Here is a 26,404-nt window from a genome sequence, read left to right as displayed (position 1 = left end):
TACTATATCGTAAAAATGAAAATTTGACGTACATTCCACAAATTCATATAGACTAATTTTAATTATCTTAAATCCTGATAAATTTTGCCGTACGAGCAAATTTTTATCTATTAAATTAAATTGAACTGAAAAAGTTCATTAAATCCTCGCACGCTTTATTTCTCATTAAAATTCTAATTAATTAAATTTAATTAAGCTAAAGATGAAATGAGAATTTTATAGAGGTTCTTTTTTGAAAAAAATGGAAACACGATACAAAAAGAAACGAAACAAATAAAAATCGAGATATATAAGGTTCGCTTTTATTCAAAGAATTTTACTATGAATTGCTGGATCTTTATGAGTACGAATGGAAATTTATTTTAATATTTGACAGCGTACAAGATTTTTATTCCAGTTTAATCTGTCTAACTACTAACAATTTATCTATATTTTTAAACTTTTTATTACAATTTAACTTTATTTACAACTATCTTAAAATCTTGACTTAATTTTAATCATAATTTTAATAATTATACGATTGTTAAACTTCTCATAATCCACAAAATCGATATATAGCGCACTGCTGTTCTTACCAACTAGGCGAAAGTGAAGTAAAATGACACTAAAGAATAAAGCAACTATCATAAACGAAATACGTTATACGACATTGCTTATTGTTTGTATCAATTAATTAAGAAAAAGATCATAGCTACTTTTGCGCGATCCCGCGATTCTAATTACTTTGACTAGCAACGGCAGTTAATAACGTTACTGAACATTTAGCTAATTCTGTTCCGACGCTATTTACACATGTCTAACAGTAATGAATGAGATTGTTACACTTCCGTCTGGATACTGTTCGGTCATCGCTATGCAACAAAGTCACTTATAAATATTAATAACTCTTCTAGGAAAATAGATCGTTATTTAAGTTAAGTTAATCGACAGTGTGCGTCAGCGGACTTGGTTTGAACGCAGACTTAAATTATAAATTATAGTAAATATGCTTAAACTATGTATTACGGTAACTAGGTTGAGGATGCTTATTTTCCTGTCGGAAATTTAAAGGTACGAAAATATACGAAAATATACACGTAAGATGAGGAAATATTAAAATATCTAACGCAAAATAAATACCGTTGTAACATATTATAAATGGGTGAATAAATCTCGGCTTAGATTTCATTTTCATAGTTGTGTTTGCAAACATATGAAGAATTTGTATACGCGCGTGTTAAGAAATATCTGCAGTCTACTAATAATTGGATAGAGATTTAGATTTATTAGAGTTATAGGCTGAAAGTCGTAGGAAACTGCGATTTTTCTCATCTTCGACCGTTTGGATTCTATAGCAGCGTGCTGTTGCTCGTATTTAGATTTGCAATGAATAAATATCCTTCTTTCCATCTCTATTCTTTCTTCTGATGCTAATTCTAGGCTAAGCGACAATGGCCAGGCAAGTACACAGTTCGAGAAAAGAGTCATCGCGTCGTTGGTATCGGTTAAACCTAATTTGTAAACTCGTGTATCGACGCACGACATTACACGAACAGAAAAATATGTTCAAATATTACTAATATATTAACGTTTATATATTTCTAATATAATACGATATTAAATTAAATTTTAATCTTCAATAAGATAATAATGTTGCGCGTCTATTTCTTAAATTCATCGAACTAGCCACTGTACGTTCGTTCGTATTTCGCTGCGTGGTTTCGTCGTTGCGCAGGTAGTCGTTTAGAAACGGTTGGTCCCGTGACCTTGGATTCCACAACAACCTCGACCAATCCTTTTCTCCAACCCCTGCTAAATCTTCGCTTCATTTCGCGCGGGAAACAGCCCTTTCCCACATTCCACCATCCTTCTTCGCTTTTTTATTTCATTTGTTCCCATTCTTTTATCTTCCACGTTCTTTTTTCTTACCTTTCTTCAGTGTAGAAAAAGAAGAGTCTCCGCTATTCCCCACGCAAGTAGCTCCTGTTCGCAAGTGTCGAATTCGAAACGCGTCGTTTAACACCTTGATGGCGACATTTCTCTCCGTATTCTCTGGCTTCTCTGGTTTCCTTTTCTCTTTGGACGCTGTTTAGTGGTCTGCGAACTCGTCGATACGAATTATACTAGTGGCTTCGTGGCTGTTTCTAAGTCCCTCTTGGTTACTCGAGTTATGCTTCGTTGAGCTTCAGTTCGAGTAAATTGAAGTTTAATTCGTAGTTTTGCTGGGTTCTCGGCATTTCACGCCATGGCCCTAGCAAGTAGTAGAGGGATAGAAGACGAAATGGCACGAGACAAGTATTTTTATCGTTGAGGAAGTTGTCTGGCTGTAGTTTATATCGTGTAATTGAATTTTTTCTCAAGTTCCCTTTTTCAGTTTGAGTGTAGTAGCTTTGAAATTGAAAATATTTGTTGCTTCGTGGATCGAACAGATCTTTGTTAGTATGGAAATATATCAGCTTGGATGTTTATGTAACTAAATATATAAACAGCAGTAATAACTTATGTAAATAGTAGTTTATGTAATTAACCCTTTCTTTGTATCCCAAGAGTACTTTTATAGCATCGCTATGGATAATCCGACGTTCCTTTGCAGAGAAACTTTTTGGAAATGTATACTGTACAGTTTGTAAAATTATTCGTCTATAGCTTGCAAAATTATTCATTCAGGTATTTTGTATTAAATCATTATTCATCGTTAATTAAATTAACTTGTAAAATGTTATTTGCATTACTAGCGAACTCGTTACTGTTATGTAGAAGAATCTATCTTACATTGATAACTTGTAACTTGGAATTTGTAAAATTTTGATAATAATAAATAAATTCAGTTATATACGAAATTGCTTTCACGTCTGTATTATTGAAAGAAGTTTAAATGATTTTCAAATAACTTCGACCCTTTGGTTTACCGAATTATAAAATAATGTCTGATAAAACGACTATGATGTTTTGCGCGCTTGTCGGCTCTTTCGTTCTTTCCTTAGATATGCGGGACATGTAGGTTCGACGAGGCACCAGATGTATTCTTGATATTAACGTTTTTTCTCGAAGGAGACTGTGAAAATGCCTTGACTGATTGGTTGGTGCAAGCTGTTCGTGGACGTAATAAACAGCTTGTAAAGTTCTTCGTGGTGGTGCTAAACTTTTCAATTTTCTTCGCTCGTGTTGTCCTAGGATCTCCGTAATTGACACACTTTCGCAATGTTAGAACTATCACGGTTTTCGAATAGCTAACTGGCACCTTGTATATTTAGCGTTTCAGGTTACAATAATAAATGTTAAACATCAGACTATACGTATTTACATGGATACTCAATTTTAAATGAGATCGTATGCTAATGGATCTTAAATCTTATGTGAAATAGACTTGCAGATGAAATCGTAAATATAAAAGAGAGAAAATTTTGTTGATTTATAGATCGAAGCAATCTCTGTTGGTATATTTAATTAAGACAGAGCGTTAAAACAAATTTAATTGCAAGTAAAATTGGATTTCGAATAAGAGAAGAACGCGTTTGTCTGGAAGCATTGACGATTTTAGAGTGGTTTTATAATATTGGAACGTAGCGTATAACGTTGGTTAAACTTCTTTTAAATATCGTTTTTGGAACGTAAAGTGAAAGATCTGTCTCATTTTATTGCTTTACCGTAATTACTATTATTTTTCAGTCGAAATATAACTCGGTCGATTCCGGACGCGTATTTAATTGAATCTTTTCGTGAAACAAGCTCGGCAGTTTTACATGCTTCGATAATCCAGATTGCTGACCGCATTCCTCGTTAAACGCACTTTTATACCATATGTTATTTTCTCGGTTCGGCCATTTCACGCGAGGAGACCTGTTAACGAACCACATTGATGTTCAGTTCAGAATCTTTTTGTGGTCATTTCCCGTTCTTTGAACTCTACGTATATCGGATTTTTCTTTTATTTTGACGATTTCTCGACAGTTCAGTGATAGTATATATTTTTGTACACCTTAATTATCGTCGCTTGATCTCGAAATATTTTCACTTGGATACCATAAACATTTCTGAGTGATTTAAAAATTCCATTAGCACTATTACGAATCTATAATGATTTTATCGGCAACGTTCCAAAGAAATCTGAAAATAGATTTAGACATTGCGAGATATTTTGTGCAACTATACGTATTTATATTTTACAAATATCGCAAAGGCATTGTTAAACATCGTGACAATGATTATATCGGTAAAATTTGGTTGACAATTATACCAGTACTAATTAAAAAATAAATAAATAAAGACGCGAGTGCTTTTTGGATCACATTTTTCAATTATACTGATCGCTTAAGAAGCTAATACCATTCTTTTAATGCACAAATTCACTCGTACAATTTGTAGGAGCAGCCGATCGAAACTATCGAAAGGTTGATCGAAGTAATTTCTCGCTATCTCGAATCAATTTATTTAAAAGCACAGATTGAAATTCTAGTTTGTATGCGGAGTAAAAGATATTGATACTGTTTCGCAACGGAAAGGATCAAGTTCGACGTTTCGCTGAAATTGCTTTCTTTGGAATATGGAATGTTACGTAAGATTCAGCCAAATGAATTTAATTAATTCGTTCACTGGGAAAGAGCTTCCTCCCCCTTCGTTCTCGCGAATTGAATATCGTTTCGAGAAATTTATTTTATGAAATTTTGTATATGTATGGCACTCTGCTTTCGTGCCATACGTTGGCTTCCTTTGAGACACGTTACGAATTCACGTGTATATTTCTGTATCGATCTTGAGGTTGCAAATATCTGAAATGCGTACTTAACATTTCGTATGCCATTTCGTTGGCTATTTTTGCCTAATCTTACACGGTTATTATCGGCGAGGTTGTTACGTGTACTGAACTGTGGCCTTTTGCAAGAAATGAAGATAAAGTTCAGTTAACTGGGAAATATTGGGGTATTTCTTTTATAATGTTTTAACAACCGGAAAGGCTTAATTCTCTTGTCTATTTTGTACTGTTTACGAAACATGAAATAATTTCTACCGAAATAATAATATTACTTGACAGTCTATCCTGCTCTTAAATATATTCGTTGATTATCATTTAAGCGTGTACTTCTTTTCTTAAAAAATCTTAATTTTGATAATTGTAATTTTAAATTTCTTTCATATCTAGTATTTACCACATATAAGATAATTTCTAACAAAATCGTAACTTTGTTCGAATAACACTGCTGCCCTACTTTTGAATATTCTTATAACATATACTTTTGAATATTCCTTGTAGATTATGATTCACTTAAATACTTTTTAAAAAACTTTCGTACTTTCTACTTAAAGAGGAGTTTTATCTAGGTAATATTATATCCTACTTTCAAATATCTTCTTCGGTGACATTCTCAATCAGTTTTTTCATCAATATAAATTTCTGATAGTAACGAATTACGTTAGAAACTTGTTATGATTTAATTAAGAAAATTATCGAAATATTTACGACTTACAGAACCGAATATAGCGATAATAAATTATCGAACTGTGTAATTGACACGGAACGTAACATCAACTTTGAGTTTTACCGTAATTTTACCAAAATATAGTAACCTTGAACTTCCGAGTACAAAGCAATTCTTCGTGGGAGCTTGAAGATGAGTTTAGGCTTTCTACGCAGAAAGCATCGTTTCCCCTTCGTCGTCAGTATGGAAATGTATATGTAACAACATTTTCATGTGTAGGAGATATCGTAAAACGGGGAAAACTTTACCAATTCAAATGTCGTGTTGTAAATCTGCCTTCTCCCGCAAAAACTTTTTAAATTCTGTACTCATCGAGTGAAAGTACATTCTGATATTTCTATCCTGTTCTTTATTTTTCTCCATGAATGAAAAAAAAAAAAACAAATACATATACAATTTTATTTCCCAATGATATAAAATTATAGAATAAATCATTAGTGTACAGTATACGTACACTATAGATGAAAAATAAGACATCACTATGAGTTAAAATTAACAGAAATGTCGATATATGTAGAATTCAGTTATCCCAAATCTAAAAAATGTTAGAATATCAATTATTATTAATAATGAATTCTGAATTTTAATTTCAATCTTATGATTCTTAAAATTTTCAGCTGCTGCTATATATATTCTAAAATTAATAAAGGAGAATCGAATCGATAAACATTAATGAAGAAATCTCGTCAGATTGTATTCTCGACAGTCTTTTACGACCATTAATTTCATCATTCATTCTTTCACCGTTCATCTCTTTACCACTTGATCTGTAAGAATTCTTACATACAATAGAACTCCATTTATCTGAATTTCACTTATTGAAATAATATTTTCATTAACAGCCTGTAATTGATCACAGTCTTTTTATGATTCAGAAATCACTAGGTAACTAGTTACCTAGAATTGCTTGATACAACCAATACAAAATAGTGCACTATAAAAAATACAATATCGAATCGTTTCATTTGCACGTGAATTTTTATCATATGAACTGTTCGATTATTTATTCAATTATACGTAGATTGCTCATTCAGACAAACGAAATTCTATCGTGAATATAGTAAAAATGAATAAATTACACGTAGATATTTGTATAAATTATCCGTTTATTCGCGATCACGTTGATTCATTAATTAAATTTAATTAAAACCTAATTCTACATTCTATCCAATATTAATGTATCTATGTATTAAAGAGATCACACGTCGGTATATTATTATGGTACAACACTGTACAAAACTAAAAACAGCGATATAGGTATGGCCTTCACAGCTGAATTATTCCTACATTCAGTGGTGAATTAAGCGTAAGCATTTTCATTTGGGGCTGAAATATCGTGGCGTGGTTATTCGTAGTACAGCCTTTTGCAACAGTTCAAGCCACTTGGTATAACCTGAAATGGTCCATGAAAAATGTCATGTAACTGGTTATAATAAGTTTACAAATATGAGATAGGATTTTGGATGAAATTATTAAAATTGATCGTTTCTGAGGAGAGAATCTTTTTATATCTCGTTGCGATTTACGAAACGTTTGTTTTTGAATGTAACTCGATTTTAAAGTACCTAGTTTAAGCCTAAGTTTCGTGTAAGAGCGATTTCAATTTAGATACAAATATGAATATAAATTAGCTGAATTAATTTTATTTCAACGTTAAGCCGATCAAGTTAATTCTGTTCTTATTGATTTTGATTCTTTCGCACAATAGATAAACAGCTCCAAACTTGCCAAGTCAAAAGAAAAAAGCAAAAGAAAGCAGTGAAAAGACAAAATATAACGGAATATTAAAAATCACAGCAAACTGAACATGCGAAATTCCCCCTCCCATAAAAATAAAAGAAATCTGCAAGAACAACAGAAAAGCATTAAAAATCACAGAAAAAGCAAACGTTTCGTATGCATCCACTAATTAATCATATAGTAAACTAATTATATGCTAAAATTGCATAGTTTGCGTTATTATTTCAATTATAAGAAATGGATAAGCGAAAAAAAAAAAGAGAAAACTAGGGGGAATGAGCCCTGATATCAAACATTCACAACAGGTACTTAATTTACCTGGATGTGGTTGGACACGCCGTAGTAAGGGAAGATGCCACCAAGGATATAACGGTAGTATCCGTTGTGCCTAATACGATATTCACCAGCTTTGATGTCCTCCGGGACCTGCCACGTAATGGTCACTTGACTGGAACCGAGAACCATCGACGTCCTCTGCCACTGGAACCTGTACGGATGATACAGCAACCAAACGGAGGGAGAAATATCGTTATTATTCGCCTGTCTGATGGTCAGAGCCTGATACTCTTGGCTGATCGATACTCTTATCCTCCCCTTTTGTCATTTTTCGCACCGATTTTTCCGGCTATCATTGATTTATAGGGGACCTTCTATGTTTTTTTTTGTTATACGAAATGTTTCAAAATAGTGTGTTACTTTCTTTGAATTATTTATGATATAATCGTGTTTCTATATAAGTTAAAAAATTTCTCATACCGGAGGAAAAAATATGAGAATCCTTTACTTCAATTTTATGCCAAAGATTTTTGTTGACGTATTAAAATTCCTTTCGTTCATCTCGAAGGAGATTAGAACATAAAAATTCGAAGATCGTGGCAAAGTTAACTTTTTCCTAGTATTGCACGAGAGAGATTTAATATAAGATTTGAAAAGAGAAATTTCAAAGTTATCGAGGTTTGCGATTGAGGTAACTATCTAGGAAAATTGGCGAAGTTTAGCGATTTAGGTACTGATTTTTAACACGTTGCCTTAGTTAAGAATGCTTCAAATTGACCGTGCGGATATTTATGCAAATTCACATATTCGTAAACACAATTTAAAAAATAAAACTAAATAGATTTTTATGTGTTTCGTGTGTTCTGTGTATCTTTGCATCATTAAATCTCCTATCAACGCGTAAGAATCCTCAGTTTACTAACGACTAACGTTTAATAATCTGAGTAGTTCAGAGATTATATCGATTGACTACATAAACAAAAACATAAAGAAAAATTGCGATTGAAAATATTATCTTTTAAAATTAATCTCGAAATTTGCGATTATTTACGCTATCGCTACTGTAATAAATTTTATAGAAACGAGTCGTTCATTTTTTCAAAAATGAAATATTAAATTGAGAAACTTGTAAAAATTGGAAATTGACCAATTTGTCTTCTGCGAGATTCGTTTGCTCTTATCTTACGTATTGTATAGGATATTGAGTTTTTCATAGTATGGGACGAGAAAGTTATTGTACTATTGATTTCACATCATAAATATTGTTACATGTCACGTAACTGCTAAAATTTATTGCCTATAAATAAGTGAAAGCACGTTTGCTGTCTAACATACAGAGAATCTTAACGATAAAAGAGTCATCATTTTCCAAGATATTCCTTCTGAATTCTTTTTCATTTTGATACATGTATACTCTCTTTTTAGCACCCTATACGATATAACTGTATACTAACAATGAAACGATGAATTAAATATTACGTCTACATATACCTAATATAAAATAAAAAAAGTAGATATGGCCTGTATTTTATTCCAAATCGAAGCGATCAAGTGCTGCATTCATCAGAGACTGCTAAATTTCTTATAAATTAAATCCATTAATTTAATTAGAAAATTTCTTGTTTTTGGTAAAAATATTTTATGATTATTTGGTTAAAATGTAACATATTTGTTTAAAATCCGCATAAAAATCCGCAGCCTAGCTATAAATTATCGTATTTGTCAGTTTGAGGATTTAAAATGAAAGTCGATGAAAATATATACATACTTAGTCTCCCAACTGGCATCAGTGGCAACTGGCACCCATACCTCATCGTCAGTTAGCCTCTCGATCGTCAGATACGACCTTTCTGTCATCAGGTTGTTACGTGGGTGGCCAGCAACCTGGTGAAAATAAGACCAGATTTATGAGACGTAATATTCACAGAATTCCTTGCCACGTATCTCTTCCTTTTTCTCCATGAATAATAAGCTTATGGAATTTGTCAACACCCTGGCAGATACAATATACACAATATATGAAAACAGTATTTATTTTGTAGATAAATAATCAAATTAGACTTATTACGAGTGATCTTTAAATTTAGAATATTATAAAATGTGGATCCTAACGTGACAAATACAAAATATATTAATGTACAAAATCAACAAACAAGGTATATGATAGTAACAAAATTAGATCGTTTGCAGCGTCCTACGCTGAAGATCGTAGAAGTTAAAAGAATTAGAAATACCAATTTTTAGAGTTCAAGATTTAAATTCACGAAGTTTTATCTTTTACAATTTGAGTGCTCCGAGTTGTAAAAGTTTTCAATTTGAGCTTATTCTAACAAAAATTGTTTTTACTATCTACTAAGTCATTTGCAATCAATCTCCCTTATGCAGTTCATAAGCAGATGTGTTCCTCCTTATTTTTTAGCTACAAATATGATAGTGTCTTTAGATGTTTTGGAAAAGGTGGGATAAGTCCAGTGCGTGATGTCCGTTGAGTTTCCATATGTGGACGCTCTTGTCTGGAAAATTAATAGCGTGGAAATTCGGATCAATTGCAAATCTGTTTATCTACCTATTTGTTGCCAAATCTTTCTTTTAATATTCCCTTTCAAAGTTTGTATTCCGACCTTATGACGGAGTATTTCGTTCGTGTCATCTTAACAAAAATAGTATCAATACCTAGTATACTTACGAATACTGCACTGACGATATCGCCTGGTTTGGCGAGTTTCGGCGGTTGTTTGATACAGTCACCGAAATTTTTGCCCCATTTTGGAGTGTCGAAGAGAACAGGAGTGACGAACGTGAGAAGATTCTTTTTTCTTAGATCCAGAGGCGTTGGACCAGGATCTACATCCTTTTTCTGAGATATAATTTTTCATATCAAAACTAGCGTTATTAGAAAGTATGTATATAAGCTAAATTCATTTAAAGAAAATTTATAACATTTTTTTGGGGAGAAGGAAGATTTTTACGGTATACTTACAAGAATGGCGGATGTGACGAGTTCTTGGTATTGTTTTAAATAAATGGTTAGGGTATGGGGCCCAAATATCGTAGACGCACCTTCGTATCTTTGGATCTAAAAGATTAAACAATGAAATCGTTGGCAAATCTTAAATTATAGCGTTTCAATAAATTTATATAGTTAATTTTTATACCAGTTGACTTTCTATTAATTTAGATATATATTTAACAAACTTTTCTATTCAATTTTATTTATCACGAAGCAAGAAAAATTATAGAAAGGTAAAGATTTTAATGTAAGCTTAAATATCGTTCGACATTTTGATGCAACGTTTCATCCTTGCAGACTACCCGTAAATTATACTATTTTATGCCAATATTCACCGCTTCAAATCTAATCCTCCGTGTAATAATTCCTTTTTATCCGAAACTATTTATCATAAATGAAACGGATATTTATTACGAGCGTAAACGGTTTTAAATTAGAAATTGTAAGATCTACAAATTATTAAATATCGTTGGCATAAGAGATAGAAGATTATTCTAAAAACATCGGGAGGAAACGATAAGGATGATCTACGAGTTACTTGATATTCCTCCGGCGTAGTGATGTAATCGCTGTAAGTATTGCAGAGGCCGGCGACTATAACGGACGTTTCGTCGTCGGACGCATCGTTCATGACCGTTTTGATAGCCTCTCGCAATCTTCTTCCGGACATTGTTGTGAATTCTCCCGGTACGCCAGCGATGACAACGTTACCGATCAACGCGACCTGCGTCGCTACGATTTTCGGTTGCCAGTCGTACGGAATATGCATCTGAAGGTTGTTCAAATCATTCGGAAATTAAACAGACGAACTTGGTGATCTTGAAAGTTTAGAATCGTCGAACGACAAAGAAATAAGATTTATAGATGTACAGGGTGAAGCACGTAACTGCGATCACTTCGACTACTGTATAGGCAATAATTTTAATGGAAAATGTTTCAGATAAAAGTTGGATGGTTTGGTTGGGCACATGGTTTTATAGGTGGATGTTACAGGCTACACGAACGTCACGTTTGTTTCTTCAAATGGAATTATATATCCTTTTTTTACATATATCGATTCTTCGGAATATTCTACGCCAAAAACTATTAAGATACAATGTTAAAAAATTTAACTTTGGAAAGAACAGTGTCCGATTGGAACATAACGAACGATAAATTAATTTCTTTAGTATTTTACAAATTTCACGATCTTTAGAAATTTATTTAAAAAGGAGTTTTGTATTCGAATAAGGATCACTTTTTTCCTAAACGCTGTAACACTATCTTGTAACAATATTCTTCGACACATATTTAAACTTACGCGTCCAGTGGCAAGTAGAATTGGCTTTGCACCGTGACATTTCACATCGTCAGTCGTAGGGGCTGCTAAGAGGTTTCTGACTGCATTCCACATGGGATTCGCGGTGGTTGTGCCTTGTTCGAACGAGAACGATCCAGGACCGTCGATCGTTCCCGCCGCAAAACTGTATCCCATCGCTGGTTCACATCCACGAACCTATCGTAATATACCATAATTCGTAAATAACGTTCAAAAAATAGTTCAAGCCTATGAACTCTGATTCAGTTCCTTCCGATATGTGTATGCGTATCAAAATAAAAATATGCGATCTTTATTTTTGGAGAAACAAGGACGAAGGAAATACGTAATAATTGTTTTCGAAGTAACCACGAAGAACCAGAATTCGATTCAGAGTTTCAATTCTATTAATTGACCTTGATTGTTGACCTTAATTGACCCTGAAGCCTGAAGAGTGAACGAAGGTTCTTAAAGGTTGAAAATTATCATTTTTCAAAGTCATTCTACCGTGTTACAAATTATTTAACATTATACCGTGGATGAATATAATAGACTGTGCATGTCTACGTAAGCTTATATTTTTGAGAAGATAATTAAAGGGCTGAAACATCTACTTTATCAGACTTGATAATATTCACACAGATACAGAGTGTTCTACCTTTTACGAACAAAATTTGTCTTCCAAGAAATTTCCCTTTTATGACAAAAGCTCGAGAAATTTAACACAGAATGATGAGATTTAAAGTAAATGTATCTTATCGTCTTCTAAGAGCATATTAATTTTTGCAGAGATTTTGTGTGCAACAAGGTTTCGTAAATTATTGTCCAAACATAGAAATCCTCAAGTACAGATACTTTCTCATTTTTTACAAAAAAGAAGAGAGAGAAAAGGAAGAACAAACGAGGTTGAATAAAACTCTAAAATAAAGGGAAGAAAGAGAAAACTACTCACAGTTTCGGTTCTTCTGGTGGTTTCATTGTAGTATTCTGCCGTCTGTTCTACCATGTTCACGTAGCGATGCACCACACGGAGGGGTCCGATCACTTCCTTGGCGTCTCCGTACTGCCATAAACGCTGCAATCACCAGGCAACGGAACATGATTATAGAATCGCGATACGAGCAACAAGCAACGCAACACAACGCAATGTGTACAGGCCAAACACGCATGAAACGTATCCGCCTCGCTGGCTACCAACTGTTCTCCCGTTTCTGCTTTTATTATGCTAATGCCCGTTTCTCGAAACCGACCCTTCGCTCGACGCGTCACGGCTAAAGAGCATGCGAATGTACGTTAATTATGAGCCTAACGTTTTCTTCTCTGTTTTCTACGTCTCATCGTTTGTTCGATGAAAACAGTCAATAACGTAATTTGAATTACAATTCTCCGGTGAACGGCAAAAGTATGCTAATATTTTCTACATCGCCGTCTTTTGCTTGTGATTTTAACGATAGGACAAGTTAATTTCGCTTCTTTTCCGCTCTTCTACCTGATGAACTCATTATGAAAATTTCAAAAGCAATTAAAAAAAAACAATTCTCAAATCTTCAGAATATCGCGAATGAACAACAAGCGAGGCAACTTAGAAATTCCCAATAATCGAACCCCCAATAATCAAAATCTCCCATAACCAACATCTACAAATATCAAAATTGTCACAGTCCAATTCGTTGTCAGATCTTACAGGTTCCTCTACCTAATCCAAACATAGTGGCTTCATGTACCTTCATCCTCCTGTCTAACGATTCTCTCCCTTGAAAATCCACTCTCCCTTTCGATCCTGACTCTATATCTGCCGATTCCATGCACGTCGTGTTCTTCGTTATCTGGGATCTCATCTTTGTGCACACGCAACCTTGTCTTCCGCCACTTTCCCTCGATCAGGGAACGTAGAGTCTAACACTACGTTCTACACTAGTGCAATGTTGCGCGCGTGTACACGCGGTCAAGAACACGAAGGACCAAGGAAGTTTATTGGTTGATGGACGCCGATTCGCGCCATTGACGGACCAATGGCGAGGAAATGGCCGATGATTAATGTCAAGGAATTATATGGTTTCGTTTGATTTCGTCTGATAGAGATCTTTAAGCAGAAATTTGGGATTTCGCCGTCTGCGTTTGATTACACTTTTGGCTTGGAAATTGAATTGATAAATGACCTGAACTGTTTGCAGTTGGTATATTTTTCTGCTGGTACTACTCACCGATCGAATTGATTTTATTAACCGAATCGAACGAATGTATTGGGCTACGTGGGAATGTACATACGTCTGGAACTATTTTTGAACGATGGATGCGTACCGTGTAAAGAAAGCCGTGTAGAAAGAAGTCGCGAAACAATCGTTTTGCAAGAAAGTATAAAACTCGCGCTAAACTAAGGTAAATAATAGAAAATGCAATTTCGAGACACGTAAGGCCATTTTTTCAAGATGCCTGATTCAAAATATTAAAGTAGACTTAAATCTATAAGTATTTAGTAATTATATTACATAGTTTACATTAGTAGCTGTATCGATTTTTCAAGGTTTTCTAATTTTCTTATTATGTAGTAGACGCAAAAGATATAATGAAATTCATCTTGAATATGAACTAATCGAGTCATTATATGTTCTTAAGAGACAGAATTTCGTCTTTTCTCTCTCAAGATAACTAATTTAAAATCATATTTTATTACATGTTTATTATTCATATAAAGAAATCCCGCTCAAATGTCGCAAAAACAAGTATTAAAAAATATACTGAATATTAAAAAGTATTTTAATTTAAAATTACTGTAATTTCTTACTATAATTTATACTTGATCTACCTTCTAATGTAAAAATTATGTAGATAATGTCACCGATAATTAAAAGAAACATTAATCTACGCATTATCAAGGAAAAATAAAACTCTGTTAAGAATTTATTTAAGAAGAGCTATATGATAATTTGATTTTTTTTACCGGCTTTCGATCAAAGATACGCCGTTCTTTGATCGGTTAAGTCCATGACGCGAGATTTGCATGCTTCCAAGCATTGAGAATATCAGTTCGAGTGAAAATATTTATATACGCTATAGCAAAATTTCCCAAAACAACATCCTTATCGAATTAAACCATGTTACTTTATTCTTTGTTGTGCATTTGAAAGAAAGTTATTCATGCTTGATGAAATGGAATCAACTATTGCGATAAGAATGTTGCAAGATTTTCCTGAAGGAAACTTTTTGCATTTGTATTAGTATGGACAGTATCGCAGATATCTATTTTACTCGTGATTGATCCCAACTCGTTTTATTTGTAAATTACACCATATTTTCCGTTCTTTCAACATGAGATAATCCATATAATCGCTATCTAAATTTCAGCAGGAAGTAAAACTGGATTTTCAGTTCGGCATTCGCTCTACGAAGCAATAGCGTAACATTTCAGGATAGACTCATTATCAAATAACTTAATAATTAAGCAATGCGTAATTAAACAACAACAGACACGCGTAATTAAAATTTTCATTTGCATTCTATTGAAAATTCTCATCGTATTCGTATTTCATAGTCAAAGAAAATATTTATCTTATCAAGAAATAATTAATTGTTCCAGCCGATATTTTTTATACGCATACATACGCATTCGCTGAAACGCTAGGTGCGTAATGAAGTGGGAGCATAGGAGGCCTTACGTTCACACGCGTTACAGTTGCACTATACTTGAATGACTTGAGCCTTCTTACGATCGACATTGAACCATTTACCGTGTTTTCTACTATAAGAGTCGTATAAGGATGTTACGCTATACGAACAGTTATGTTTCTTGGAAAAACGTCGCGAGTATTTCATTCGAGTACGATGAATTCTTGAAGGCGAAAGAGTTCCGTTTCTGATTTGTAATTATAACTAGTGAAGCGTCAAGGAAATATCGAATTGTTATCGAAGGATGGAACGTATTACAGATAGGAATACCAAAACTGACAAATGTGAAAGTATTGTAAATATATTGAATAGGATGTAATCTTCTCAAATTCGATATTTCACATCCGAAATTAAAAATTTGAAATCTGAGATATGAAGTTTTTAAATCTTCAGTTTTTGAAGTTGATGCTTTGTATAAAATTTAAACGTTAGAGATTTTACAACCTTAGAGTTTTGTGCCGATGACTTTGTAACTAAAGATTTTGAAATTAAAGGTTTTTTAATTCGAAACTTTGTGATCGTTAGGTGTTTAGAAAATAAAAAATATGGAGCTTTTTCGTTTCAACCACAAAGATACTATTGCCAAGTTCTAATTTCACAGCCGTTCTAAATCCAAATCGAACAATCCCCTCTTTGCTGTCTTGAAATTAGTATACAACGGTGCTCTGGCAACGGAAAATTTTTATTTCAATTTCCACAGACTTAGACTACAGCAACAGGTATTTTCTAACGCCTTTCGCTATGCATAGACTTGTGAGAAGGTAAGACAGTAGCGTGATTCACGAGTTCGTGGAAAGGAAAAAAGCCTCGGTATCTCGAGGAAGGAACGACGACATCGTCCTTGCGAGCGTCGAGCGTGAATCGTGTATCTCGTGATTCGTAAAGGGTGTGGCGGTTTCTGGGAAGGATCACACAGGAGCACCATGCGAGCTGACCTCGTTACACTGCTAGTTTCCCACCGCTTGTCGAATCTACGTCTCGTGTGTGATCTCGAAATCGTTTTCATGATGTATCGCGTGATCTGTAATCTTTGCAACTATGTTCACGTTTAAACATATCAACTACATAGTATATACTTATTCTTCTGATTTCTAATATACTTACAAGTATTTTTTTATATTTACTTGTTCTGAATGCGAATAACCATTATGAATGATTAAGATATGTTTTTGACTACACCAAATAAAAATTAAATTTCCGTCATCGATGATGGTTATTCGTAACCAAAATAAAATTTTCCGTTTATAATTGTTATTCGTAAGGACGTTATTTTAATTAAAGACATTAAATTTCATACCATGGCTTTTAAGATTTGTCTTACGACAATTGTGACGTTTGAACATTACTGATCGAATCTTCGTGATGTGAACGTCTACGCTATAATCATTTGCGTATCGCGTCGTTCCAATTTTGGATTTCAACACCTTCGTAATCCTCTGTTACGCCTTCACCACCAAATTAATGGCGCAGAAGAATAATGGAGTTGATAGGAAATGGAACTAGTACGCTTCCTGTTGTTTTCTGTTTGCGAAGAGACTATGCCGTGGTCGCGAATACATTTATGCGAAAGAATACTCGAATCCAAAGTTAACCAAAGTTAAACCATGTTATCATGAACATGTTACAAATACACAAGTAATACTGGAATATGTAGATAACAATTTATTAAATTCATATTGTTAAGAAACAACCCTGTATAATTTGGGACATTTAATAACACTCTTTATGAAATTGATTCTTTTATGGGCAGCTGTCTTTACGAACTCCATACGAGAGATTCATTTTTTTTTTTTCAATATAAAATTTCTATTTAGTTGCTTAACTTCTATTTGGTATAAATTTACAAAATTTTGGAACCTGTAGCACGTAAATGAGCTAAGTCGCGTATTTCTCCTTTCCAGATATTTAAAGTTTCGCTTTTGACGCATAAACTGAATTTTCTTTAACGCCGCAACAACCAACTCGATCCAACGGTACAATTTCTACTACTTTGCAAAGATGGTTTCAGGTCATTGTAACGTAGATAAACGCATCGCAAAATACGTGATAAAACTCCTTTCCTTTTTAATTTTTGACCTAGGCCAGTTCTATAATCACCGGAACATATGTGTTCTTAACTGGAATTAATTCAAGTAAATAATAACGAAACACAGTCTTAGCGTTCTTGTTGCGCAACTTGTTCGATTCCCGATTGGGCGTTGTCGAGCCACGAAGACACGAAGACACGAAGAGACGCGAAGCCGAAAGGAGAGGTAGGGAGAAAAAATGGAACGAGCAAAGAGCCGGCATAGAGATCCACGTGTTTACACGTTCCTGTTCCCACGTCTGTTGAGACAGGACTTTGCAATCGTCTACTATCTCACCTTATTATTCTGTTTATCTATAATCTCCAGAGACACGATTCTGCTTCCGCGGATGAAAATCCTTCGCCCGCGAAATAGCTTTGCACGATGACGTTTTCCTAACGTTTGGTCGTTACCTTATCCATTGATAAGGAAGGTTGTTATCAATTGTGCAATATACGTTGATCGATGCACACGTTCCTCGGCATTAGAAATTTTTATTTTCACGCTGCTACGTATTCGTATTTCTAGTGATTTGAATAGAAACTTCGTGTGTCATACGTAACTTATATTAGTTGATTGGAAGTATTGATTATTCAAAGGATTAATAGATTTGTGCGAAAAAATTCTTCACGGTTATTTAAACGGTAGGTTTTAGTGTGAAATATTATGAACGTAATATTATATATTATTTTGGTGAATTAGGTAGGAAGAATTGAATTTGCGTAAAAGCTTCATGCTGTCCTGTACGAGATCTTTGTTCGTTTATTCAGAATGTTGATTATTCAAGAAGTCAATATCTCTGAACGTAAAATGTACTATGATTATTACTCAAAATTGTATACTTAGCTGTGCAGTCGATCTTTTTTCTATAAAATACAAAATTTGTACTGAACGATTGAAATTCATTTAGATACACGTAGATATATGATTTAACGTTTCTTTGTTCGATATTTTTTGGCGATTTTATGGCTACTCGCAGGTTTCTCGTAACCGAAATGTAACAAAACTGTTTGTAGTACATATTCAGAAAATACAGTTGGATATAATCGAGCCTCGTTACAGTTACATTAACGAAATCACGAAATGTTTCACATAATATACATAATGTGCTCATAAAAAGTTTCTACGTTCTTCACCGACTAAGATCCAAAAACTTTCAAAAACCTGGAGGATGGACATAACGTAGATTAAACGATAATCAAAAGATTACGTAGACATATGGCGAAAGGGGGCCATAGTTGCGCAAATTAACCGACAAAACTGAGAAACGAGATCGCGAGCCGGCAACGCGTGACTCGATAAACCGATTTTGCAACGTACGAATTTACGAGCAATTTTGTGGTCGCTCGTAAGCTTCTCGTAACTTCCGGATGATTCACCATCTAATTTGCAAACATTATAATTTTGAGGGAAGATGAAAGAAATAGACGAATTTAATGCTCGTGAACGTCTCTTTCCTTTCTTTTTTTTTTTTTTTGTCTATTTCCTTGTTGCAGAAAATAATGTGCAATTTTGCTTTAACAATAGAGTATTATTCTTTCGTCGCGATAGGCGAAGTTTAGCATAGATGAAAAAATTGTAATCGCCAATGACTCAGGAAGAATCACTTTTTTACAACTGTGTCTGCATTACAAAGAGTGACACGTAACATGTATCGATAGTTGTTTTCAAGCAATTAGTTTTCCCTAAAAACAACGATTATTAGTTCTTCGATACTGACTCCTTTAAGAGCGTAAAAAATTATCCCTTGTCACGATTCACGATTAGTACGAATAAAAAGAAGTTCAGTCACTAATCTCACAAGAAAATCATTCTTCTAAGATCGTGTGTTCAGCGTAAAAAGCGATATAATAATATTTATTTCAGATGTTTACTAACTTCGATGTTAGCCATAAAAACAACAGGTTAGCTGTTCGACGGTGTGCCACTCCTTTGAGAGCGTAAGAAAAAATTAAGAAGCGGAGGAAAACGTGGAAAAAGAAATCGAAAATAGGAGCTTCCTCGTAAGTTACGACACGGTTATTCAACCAAATAGGTTTCACTCTCGTTCGCTCTGGAACACGCGGTGTGAAATCCAAATGCGATCGTGTCAACTATTCCAAGTTCCGTTTCCATCGCTCTACTGCTCTGGAATGACAAGCGTATACCTGCTCTTTGCTCCCCGATGAACGAATTCTGTTTCAGGAAGAAGAATTCGCACAACGATACTTTGTACCTTCTTTTTAACTTGCTTACTGTATTACGCGTTACGAAACAGCAATCCGATGCGACGTAATGTCTTCTAATCTAACATCGTCGATCTTCCCTCTTTCATCCAGTGAACAGAATGCTCGTTTACATACGGTAGGGCGTATGTGCCGACAAAAGTTCAATGGACTCCTTTACCTCGGCTTGCTCGAGTTTTATGGCAGCAGTTTGTGCGACCCTGTATAATTTAGAAATTTTTCTTATCGAATAAACTTTATATTTTGACAGATATGTTCGGTTTTTTAAACCAGTCAATTGCTAGTCGAACAATAAATTGCTTCTTTAACGAACCCTTTGAAAACTCCAAAATACCTGCAATTACAAACGATATGCTGCGAGCAACGCGAGATCACAGCTGCTTATAATTCCTCAAAACTATAGCTATATGAAGTATCTGTTTAGAATAATCTTCCTATCGAAGATTCTGAAGTTTATTTATTAAAATCTGAGACGCTGTGTGTGCCTATTAGGTTCGTTGTAAGTCAAACGCGGTCTCGTTCGAGCAAGTGCCTAACTTCTGTAAACGCTGGGCGTATCGGGGTGTGCCAAGGATACGCCGAGACATTTCTTCCCCACGTTTCGTCGAGTTCTCACACGATTGTATTGAAATGTCGCTCGTAAACAATAAGTTGCATCACAACGGTGACCAATCGACAGTGGTGCGAAGTGCTGGAAGAGTACAAAGAATTAAGGGGAAGCAATGGAGAATGATTACTAACCTTCCGTCTATCAGATTACGAAACAAAACGCATACTTCGTTCCAATCGAAGCTTCGTTTACGTATGTGTGAAATCCTTACGAGATGTGTTTTTAAGGAACATTAAGAAGGCATTTTAAAATGAAACTCAATCTCGCTTCCTGTTGGTACAACCATTATAAACTGGAACTGCGTGTTTCGCCATCATGTGTGTCGTTTCGATGGGCAAAATACAAATTTTTTCTGGACGCTGACTGTGATATGGATGGGATTTGTGGTTATCGATTTGTTTGTCTCGAAATTTTTCCTATTTATATTTTTCGTATATCTTGGCGTAATAAGCAGTGCTCGTTAATCTTAAAAAAAAGCAGTATACTTTATTATTACGTAAGCATTAATTCTTCGTTGCATAGACTACGCAGCACGATAATTTCTCAAATAATAAGGGTAGTAGAAGAATAAAATACTATGCGTAGGTGTGAACTTAATAAGAAGCTACTGAGCGAAGCCGAGAGGAGATTGCTGGTAACATTGTTATTTACGATATCAGGCGAGAGGTCGTCAACTCACAGACGACAGGTTAGTAGTTTAGGTTCACGGTTGTACTAATCGAATTACACTGTAATTTACTACGTAATTTAATTATGTTATACTTCAATTACGTAGTGGGTCAAGTGCGAAGCGATTAAAACAACGTAAATTACATAATTCAAACTTTTCAACTGATTTAATTGCTAATTATTGTAATCACGAGTGTAATTGAATTATAACGTAATTGAATATCATGTAATTGAATTATTTTGCAATTATAATTCACGAAATAATTCAATTGTAATTCTCTACAACACTGTCTAAGCTTAATTCATAAAATCTTCTGGTTGTTCTGCTTTACACTAAACGACGATGACTCGTTCACTCGAGTCTTTTCAAACTTTTATGGATCTTCATATTACGAGATCATCTTATCTTTTTCACACTCTTTTCGAATTTCCCACTGGTAGAATTTTCTTTTTTACGCTATTATCTATACAATTTCCAATCGGTACAACTGTCCTTAAATTCCTTGACTTCGGTTGTATTAGACGATTCATTCAACGTTCCATAAAATTACTTTATCCTTAAGAACTGCAAAATCTAAATACGGAACCACGAATTGTCCTAGAGGAGCTGTCCAAACTGTCAAACTATCGTACTGCTAACATTTTCTCTGACGCACTGTCCACCATTCTGTTAGTCTATTTCGTCGAAACTCATAAAATACTGACTGCAATAGTCGCGTCAGTGCGCGTTATGAAAGCGTTTACGTAATTTTCTCCTGTTTACTTTACCTCGATAATATTTCGAAGATAGTAGACAAACACGTTATTGGAGAAATTTCTCTAAATGAGAAGAAAGTAAAACTTGGTTGTTTCTTAGGAGAACAAACTTTGTAAGAAATATAGTATCTTTCTAAAGAGATTCTCTTTTGTAATATTCGCGTTTCATGTTGCACTTTGCCCGGATACTTCCGACAGCTACGTTACACTGAAGTTTCGGTAGGTTACCAGCGACCCACGCGTAGCATTGCTCTCCCCATAATGGTACTTTGAATATTGCATGAATATTTTTTATCTTACGATATATCCCAGTCGCGAACTTGAAATTGACGAGCCGACGAGATTTTCCTTAACACGTTGATTGCCACACGATGGCCCACGGCGACTCATGCCGATTCTACTATTAAACTTTTTAAAACGATTAAGATAAGATAAATCTCATAGACTAGACAATTTTCAACGATGCGAATCCTTTATGTTACATTGACAAAAAGGACGTGCGAAGATACGATGTAATATTTTTCGATAATCGGTTGTCGTGGTGTGACGTATTTGTATCTAGCGTAGTGACATAGGCAAAATAATAAAATTCGCGTGACGGTGAACACGTTAACGATACTATAGCTTTAAATTTTTACTAATTTATAAAATTTCAATATCTCATATATGCAACAATCAATCTCAAGTAGTTAGAAAACCGAAAACCGTTCCGTATTAAAGCGTCGCACGAAACGACTATTTGGCGCGTGATCTTTTTTAAGAAAACGGGAAACTTGTACAGGAAGTAAGGAACTCGGCCGTATCTCGTATCAGAAATCGCTGTAAGCCGGAAATTGGCCGCGAAAAGCGGTTACGATGGAATCGTGGGAGTGGACGATCTTTTTCCGCAAAAGTTCTTCTGCCATTTGGAGTTTGTTCGTCATACTAAACAGCGTCGCAACGTGAACGCGGTGGCAAACGTGAAAACCGTGGCAGGGCACTAACGACGTGTGTGTGTTTGCTTCAACATTACGGTCACGAACCAACCTTTCACGATTTAACGGCTGTTAGAATTGTAACAAACAGGGAGGACGAGTTCCTGAGCCTTTTTCCAGCTCCGAAACTGTCGCTGGACTCATTTGCAATCGGAAATAACCGCTTTCACATTTTTGTTGAACGTTACGTGACAGATATGAAATAAATCTTTGCGGTGGGGATATTGAATGGGAGATTTTCTAATTTGGAAATGGTCCAGCGCGGACGAAAGTTCCGTGAAACAATTATATATTTAATTACATAAGGATTCAAACGTTACCAGTTCACAGTTTCACAATTCTTTTATATATATATATGAGATTAATTTGAAGCAGCGCTTCTTAAAATTTCTTCATTCGTGATTTTATTATTATTAAAGATACGAGTAAAACATTAATCGATAATAAATCAAAGAAGTTTAGTTTTGAACAATTCTTTGTTGTGATTTTAATAATAAAATACGGAAGTTTAGTCTTGAAAGTGAAATTACATAAATGTCTTCTGTGATATAAGAAATATAATAAAGAAACACGAAGAATGTACACAATAGGTAAATATCTCGAAATTAAAAAAGTAGACTTGCATTAATAAAAGATAAAGAAAAATACTTGAATCTCGTTATAATACGTTAATCGAAAAGTCGAAACTTTTGTCTATAATTATTTTTTAATTACTCTTTGAAACTTCTTTCATCGATACAACTATACAACGTAGAGAATTTAATCCAGAAATTTTTACACGTGATCTTAATTATGAAATTTTCGGAAAGTCCCAGAAAGCCCCTCTCGGAAATAAAGATTTAAAATTTAGAAATTAAATTTCTATTTAATTCCACGTTTTCGAACGCAAAGTTCGAAAGCGAAACCTTCTTTGCGCTTAAATACCGAAATAGAAATCTCGTAGCTTTAATTTTTAGAGTAGTTTAATATTCTTCTGAATTTTGAAGCTCAATGGAAACTGTTTCAAGCGAAGAAACCTAAGTTTATGATTACAAAAGGTGTTAAAAGAATGCCTTTGCAGATCCGTCGTTCATAGAATGGCTCGAGTAACAGGTACTCCTCTTTAATGACCCTTTCACGCCGCCTGACCATGGGTATTATCTGCTTTAACTGGCCGTAAAGTACGTCCTCACACGCGCAAGGTCCTTCTACGAGTTCGAACTACATCCAACTGTTTCGTTTTAGTGAAAAAAAGAAAAAAAAAAAAAAGAGAGATCGATCCGTATCTCGAATGTCCGAAGTATTCTCAACGTCTAATGGGGTAACTTGAACATTTGGTAATTGCAACTATATATTACTTAAGCCTATTTTAGCTTCAAACCTTTTCGTCGTTGCGTCTCGTTCTTTCCGAGGATATTCTTATGAGAAAACCCGACGTTTATGTAACGTTCTTATATTTAAATTTAGAATTTGAGGTGTTACGAATGTACATAACGTTTTATTGCCTTTTGCACGAAATGGTTAGGATATATGATTGAAATTTATGTTTGAAAATTTGTATTGCGAATTAGATTTTGTTGCAAAAGTTTCAGTTTATCAGTTTATAGATTGGAATTTTTGAAATTAAATTGAATCGAAATTCAAATAAATTGAAATTGAACGACAATTTCGTCTGTAAATTTCGAAGTGGAAAGTTCAAATCCGAAACAAACGTCGAGATCGAAATACGAACATCGCTTCCGAAATTCGATCCGGCGAGTTGAAATTCAGAATGAAAAGTTTCTTCGAAAGACAGAATTTCAATGTAAATAATAAAATACAAATTTCTCCTAAGAAATAAAAATTCGAAATTAAAATTCCAGAATTGTTCGCAAACGAACGTATTCTGCCGGTAATGTTCGTTCGTATTTCAAACAGCAAAATTTTTAAGGCATAGAATCTGTAAAGATTCGAGTTTCTTTTTTAAAATATACGTGACCTATGGCAGGCTGTCTTGTATTCTTTCATATTTGAATTGAAAATGAGACACACGTACGTGAATCACGTAAGGGGTGGAAAGACCTGTATCTTCATGTCAACTCACGGTAAGGATACAGAGGTTGATCCAAATCTCGTCCGCGTTCCAGCAAATTTTTATCTCAATTTGCGAATCAACGCACTGAATACCAACATTGTCTCTCTGTACTCATTTTTTGCATCACATCGACAATGACATATATCGTTACATTCGAACGAAGAAATATATTTTTATGTTAACATTTTGATGAAAAATCGTTTAACTTAATTTAATTTAGTATTAAGAAATTAAATTCAATTTCAGTTGACCCATTTTTAAATTCAATTGTATTTTGAACTAAATCGCTAAATTTTTAATTTAATCTTTGAATTAAACATTTTATTGAAAGTTTCAAAAATTTGACTCGATGATCAGTGCTTGAATTTTTAAATATTATTTTAATTGATATAAGATTTAGAAATTAAATTCGATGTAGCGCAGCTTGTAAATATTTTAATTAATTTGATTTAAGATCGCGAACACGTTTTCCGGAAGAATGAGTGCTCAAAACAAGATCAGGTAGAGATTTCTCTTTTTATCGATAACTGGAAATGATATCTTTTTTTTTCTGTATCGTTCGCACTTGACCGACTTTGCTGATGGCAATAAACGAGCGAAATCGTCGCTTTGCATAACGTCCATATACGAAGCATTTCCGTGATTATACAGGCGTGCTTAATGTACAAGGGAGCAGTACCATTCGTTCGGGTAGACAAACGAGCTCTGTCGTGGATACTCTACTATTGCGTCACTTCAAATGCGATGCGTAAGACTTTGCTCGACGAAGTCATTTCATCTCGAACTCGCTAAAGATTCTGGTCGCTTTAAAAAGAAAGAAGAAAATAAAAAACAAGATCTTATCGCCAAATTGCTACCATTACATTATAAATAGACTACGACAGTTTCGAAATGATTTAATTGTACTCTTTAGGTACTTCGTGTTAGCTTGTATTTTATGTTTTACATAATAAAAATTATGAACGACGTTTATCGTTTAAGGTTCATCAAGTTACCCGGAGTAATATTTGTATGAGTTTAATATTTTTTACAATATAATTTACAGTAAACAGCTACACGGAATTAAATGTATTTGTCCGATAGGAAGGTTCGTAAATGTTACTTTTTTCAAATTTGATCGCAAATGCAAACATGACGTTACTAGTGTATTGCAAGAACGAAGCAACACGTTTTAAAATGAGAGACTCTCGTAAATAAAGAAATAATTACGTCCAAGAATTACGTCTAAGAATCTGAGTGACGAATTAACTTTGTTTTTCCAGGACAGCAGGCTGCCAAAGCTTCACTTTTGGAAATTATCGTAGAACATCAACGATTCAGCCTTATATCCTTATATAAAATTTCTTTCGTTTCCTTCAAAATTTCGTAACGAAATCTCATTACAAAAAGCCAACGAAGCATAAAAAGTTAGCTTCAAATCTGCAATTAAAAGTAACTGTTTCCTCTGAATCGCGTCAGGAAAGTAGAAAAACTCGACATTAATAGCCATCTAATGCAACAGTAGAGTACTAAAGGGTTCACGTTTGAGCTCAATTTCTTTCGAATTAAGATCACAGCGAATGGGCAAATTTACGAAAGATCCTGTTGATTTTCGAGGTATTTCCGA

The 26,404-nt window shown here is 34.2% G+C and overlaps 1 protein-coding gene across 4 annotated transcripts in view; it reads right to left on the bottom strand.

Moving 5' to 3' along the window:
* Positions 1–6,544: 6,544 nt before the first annotated feature.
* LOC126925122 (neutral ceramidase) overlaps positions 6,545–26,404 on the bottom strand; it is a 44,900-nt gene continuing 25,040 nt past the window's right edge. For all 4 annotated transcript variants that reach the window (XM_050740389.1, XM_050740392.1, XM_050740390.1 and 1 more), the window contains exons 8-15: positions 12,732–12,854; positions 11,783–11,977; positions 11,021–11,251; positions 10,453–10,548; positions 10,159–10,329; positions 9,241–9,356; positions 7,515–7,683; positions 6,545–6,849 (exon numbers count right to left, since the gene is read on the bottom strand). In XM_050740389.1, the coding sequence (XP_050596346.1) occupies positions 6,802–6,849; positions 7,515–7,683; positions 9,241–9,356; positions 10,159–10,329; positions 10,453–10,548; positions 11,021–11,251; positions 11,783–11,977; positions 12,732–12,854 (1,149 nt within the window). In that variant the 3' untranslated portion in view covers positions 6,545–6,801. The remainder of the gene's footprint in view (positions 6,850–7,514; positions 7,684–9,240; positions 9,357–10,158; positions 10,330–10,452; positions 10,549–11,020; positions 11,252–11,782; positions 11,978–12,731; positions 12,855–26,404) is intronic.

This window comes from Bombus affinis, chromosome 15 (assembly GCF_024516045.1).
Source record: "Bombus affinis isolate iyBomAffi1 chromosome 15, iyBomAffi1.2, whole genome shotgun sequence".
NCBI lineage: Eukaryota > Metazoa > Arthropoda > Insecta > Hymenoptera > Apidae > Bombus > Bombus affinis.
Note: the sequence above shows the minus strand (reverse complement) of the source record. Positions and strands in the feature narration are given on the sequence as shown.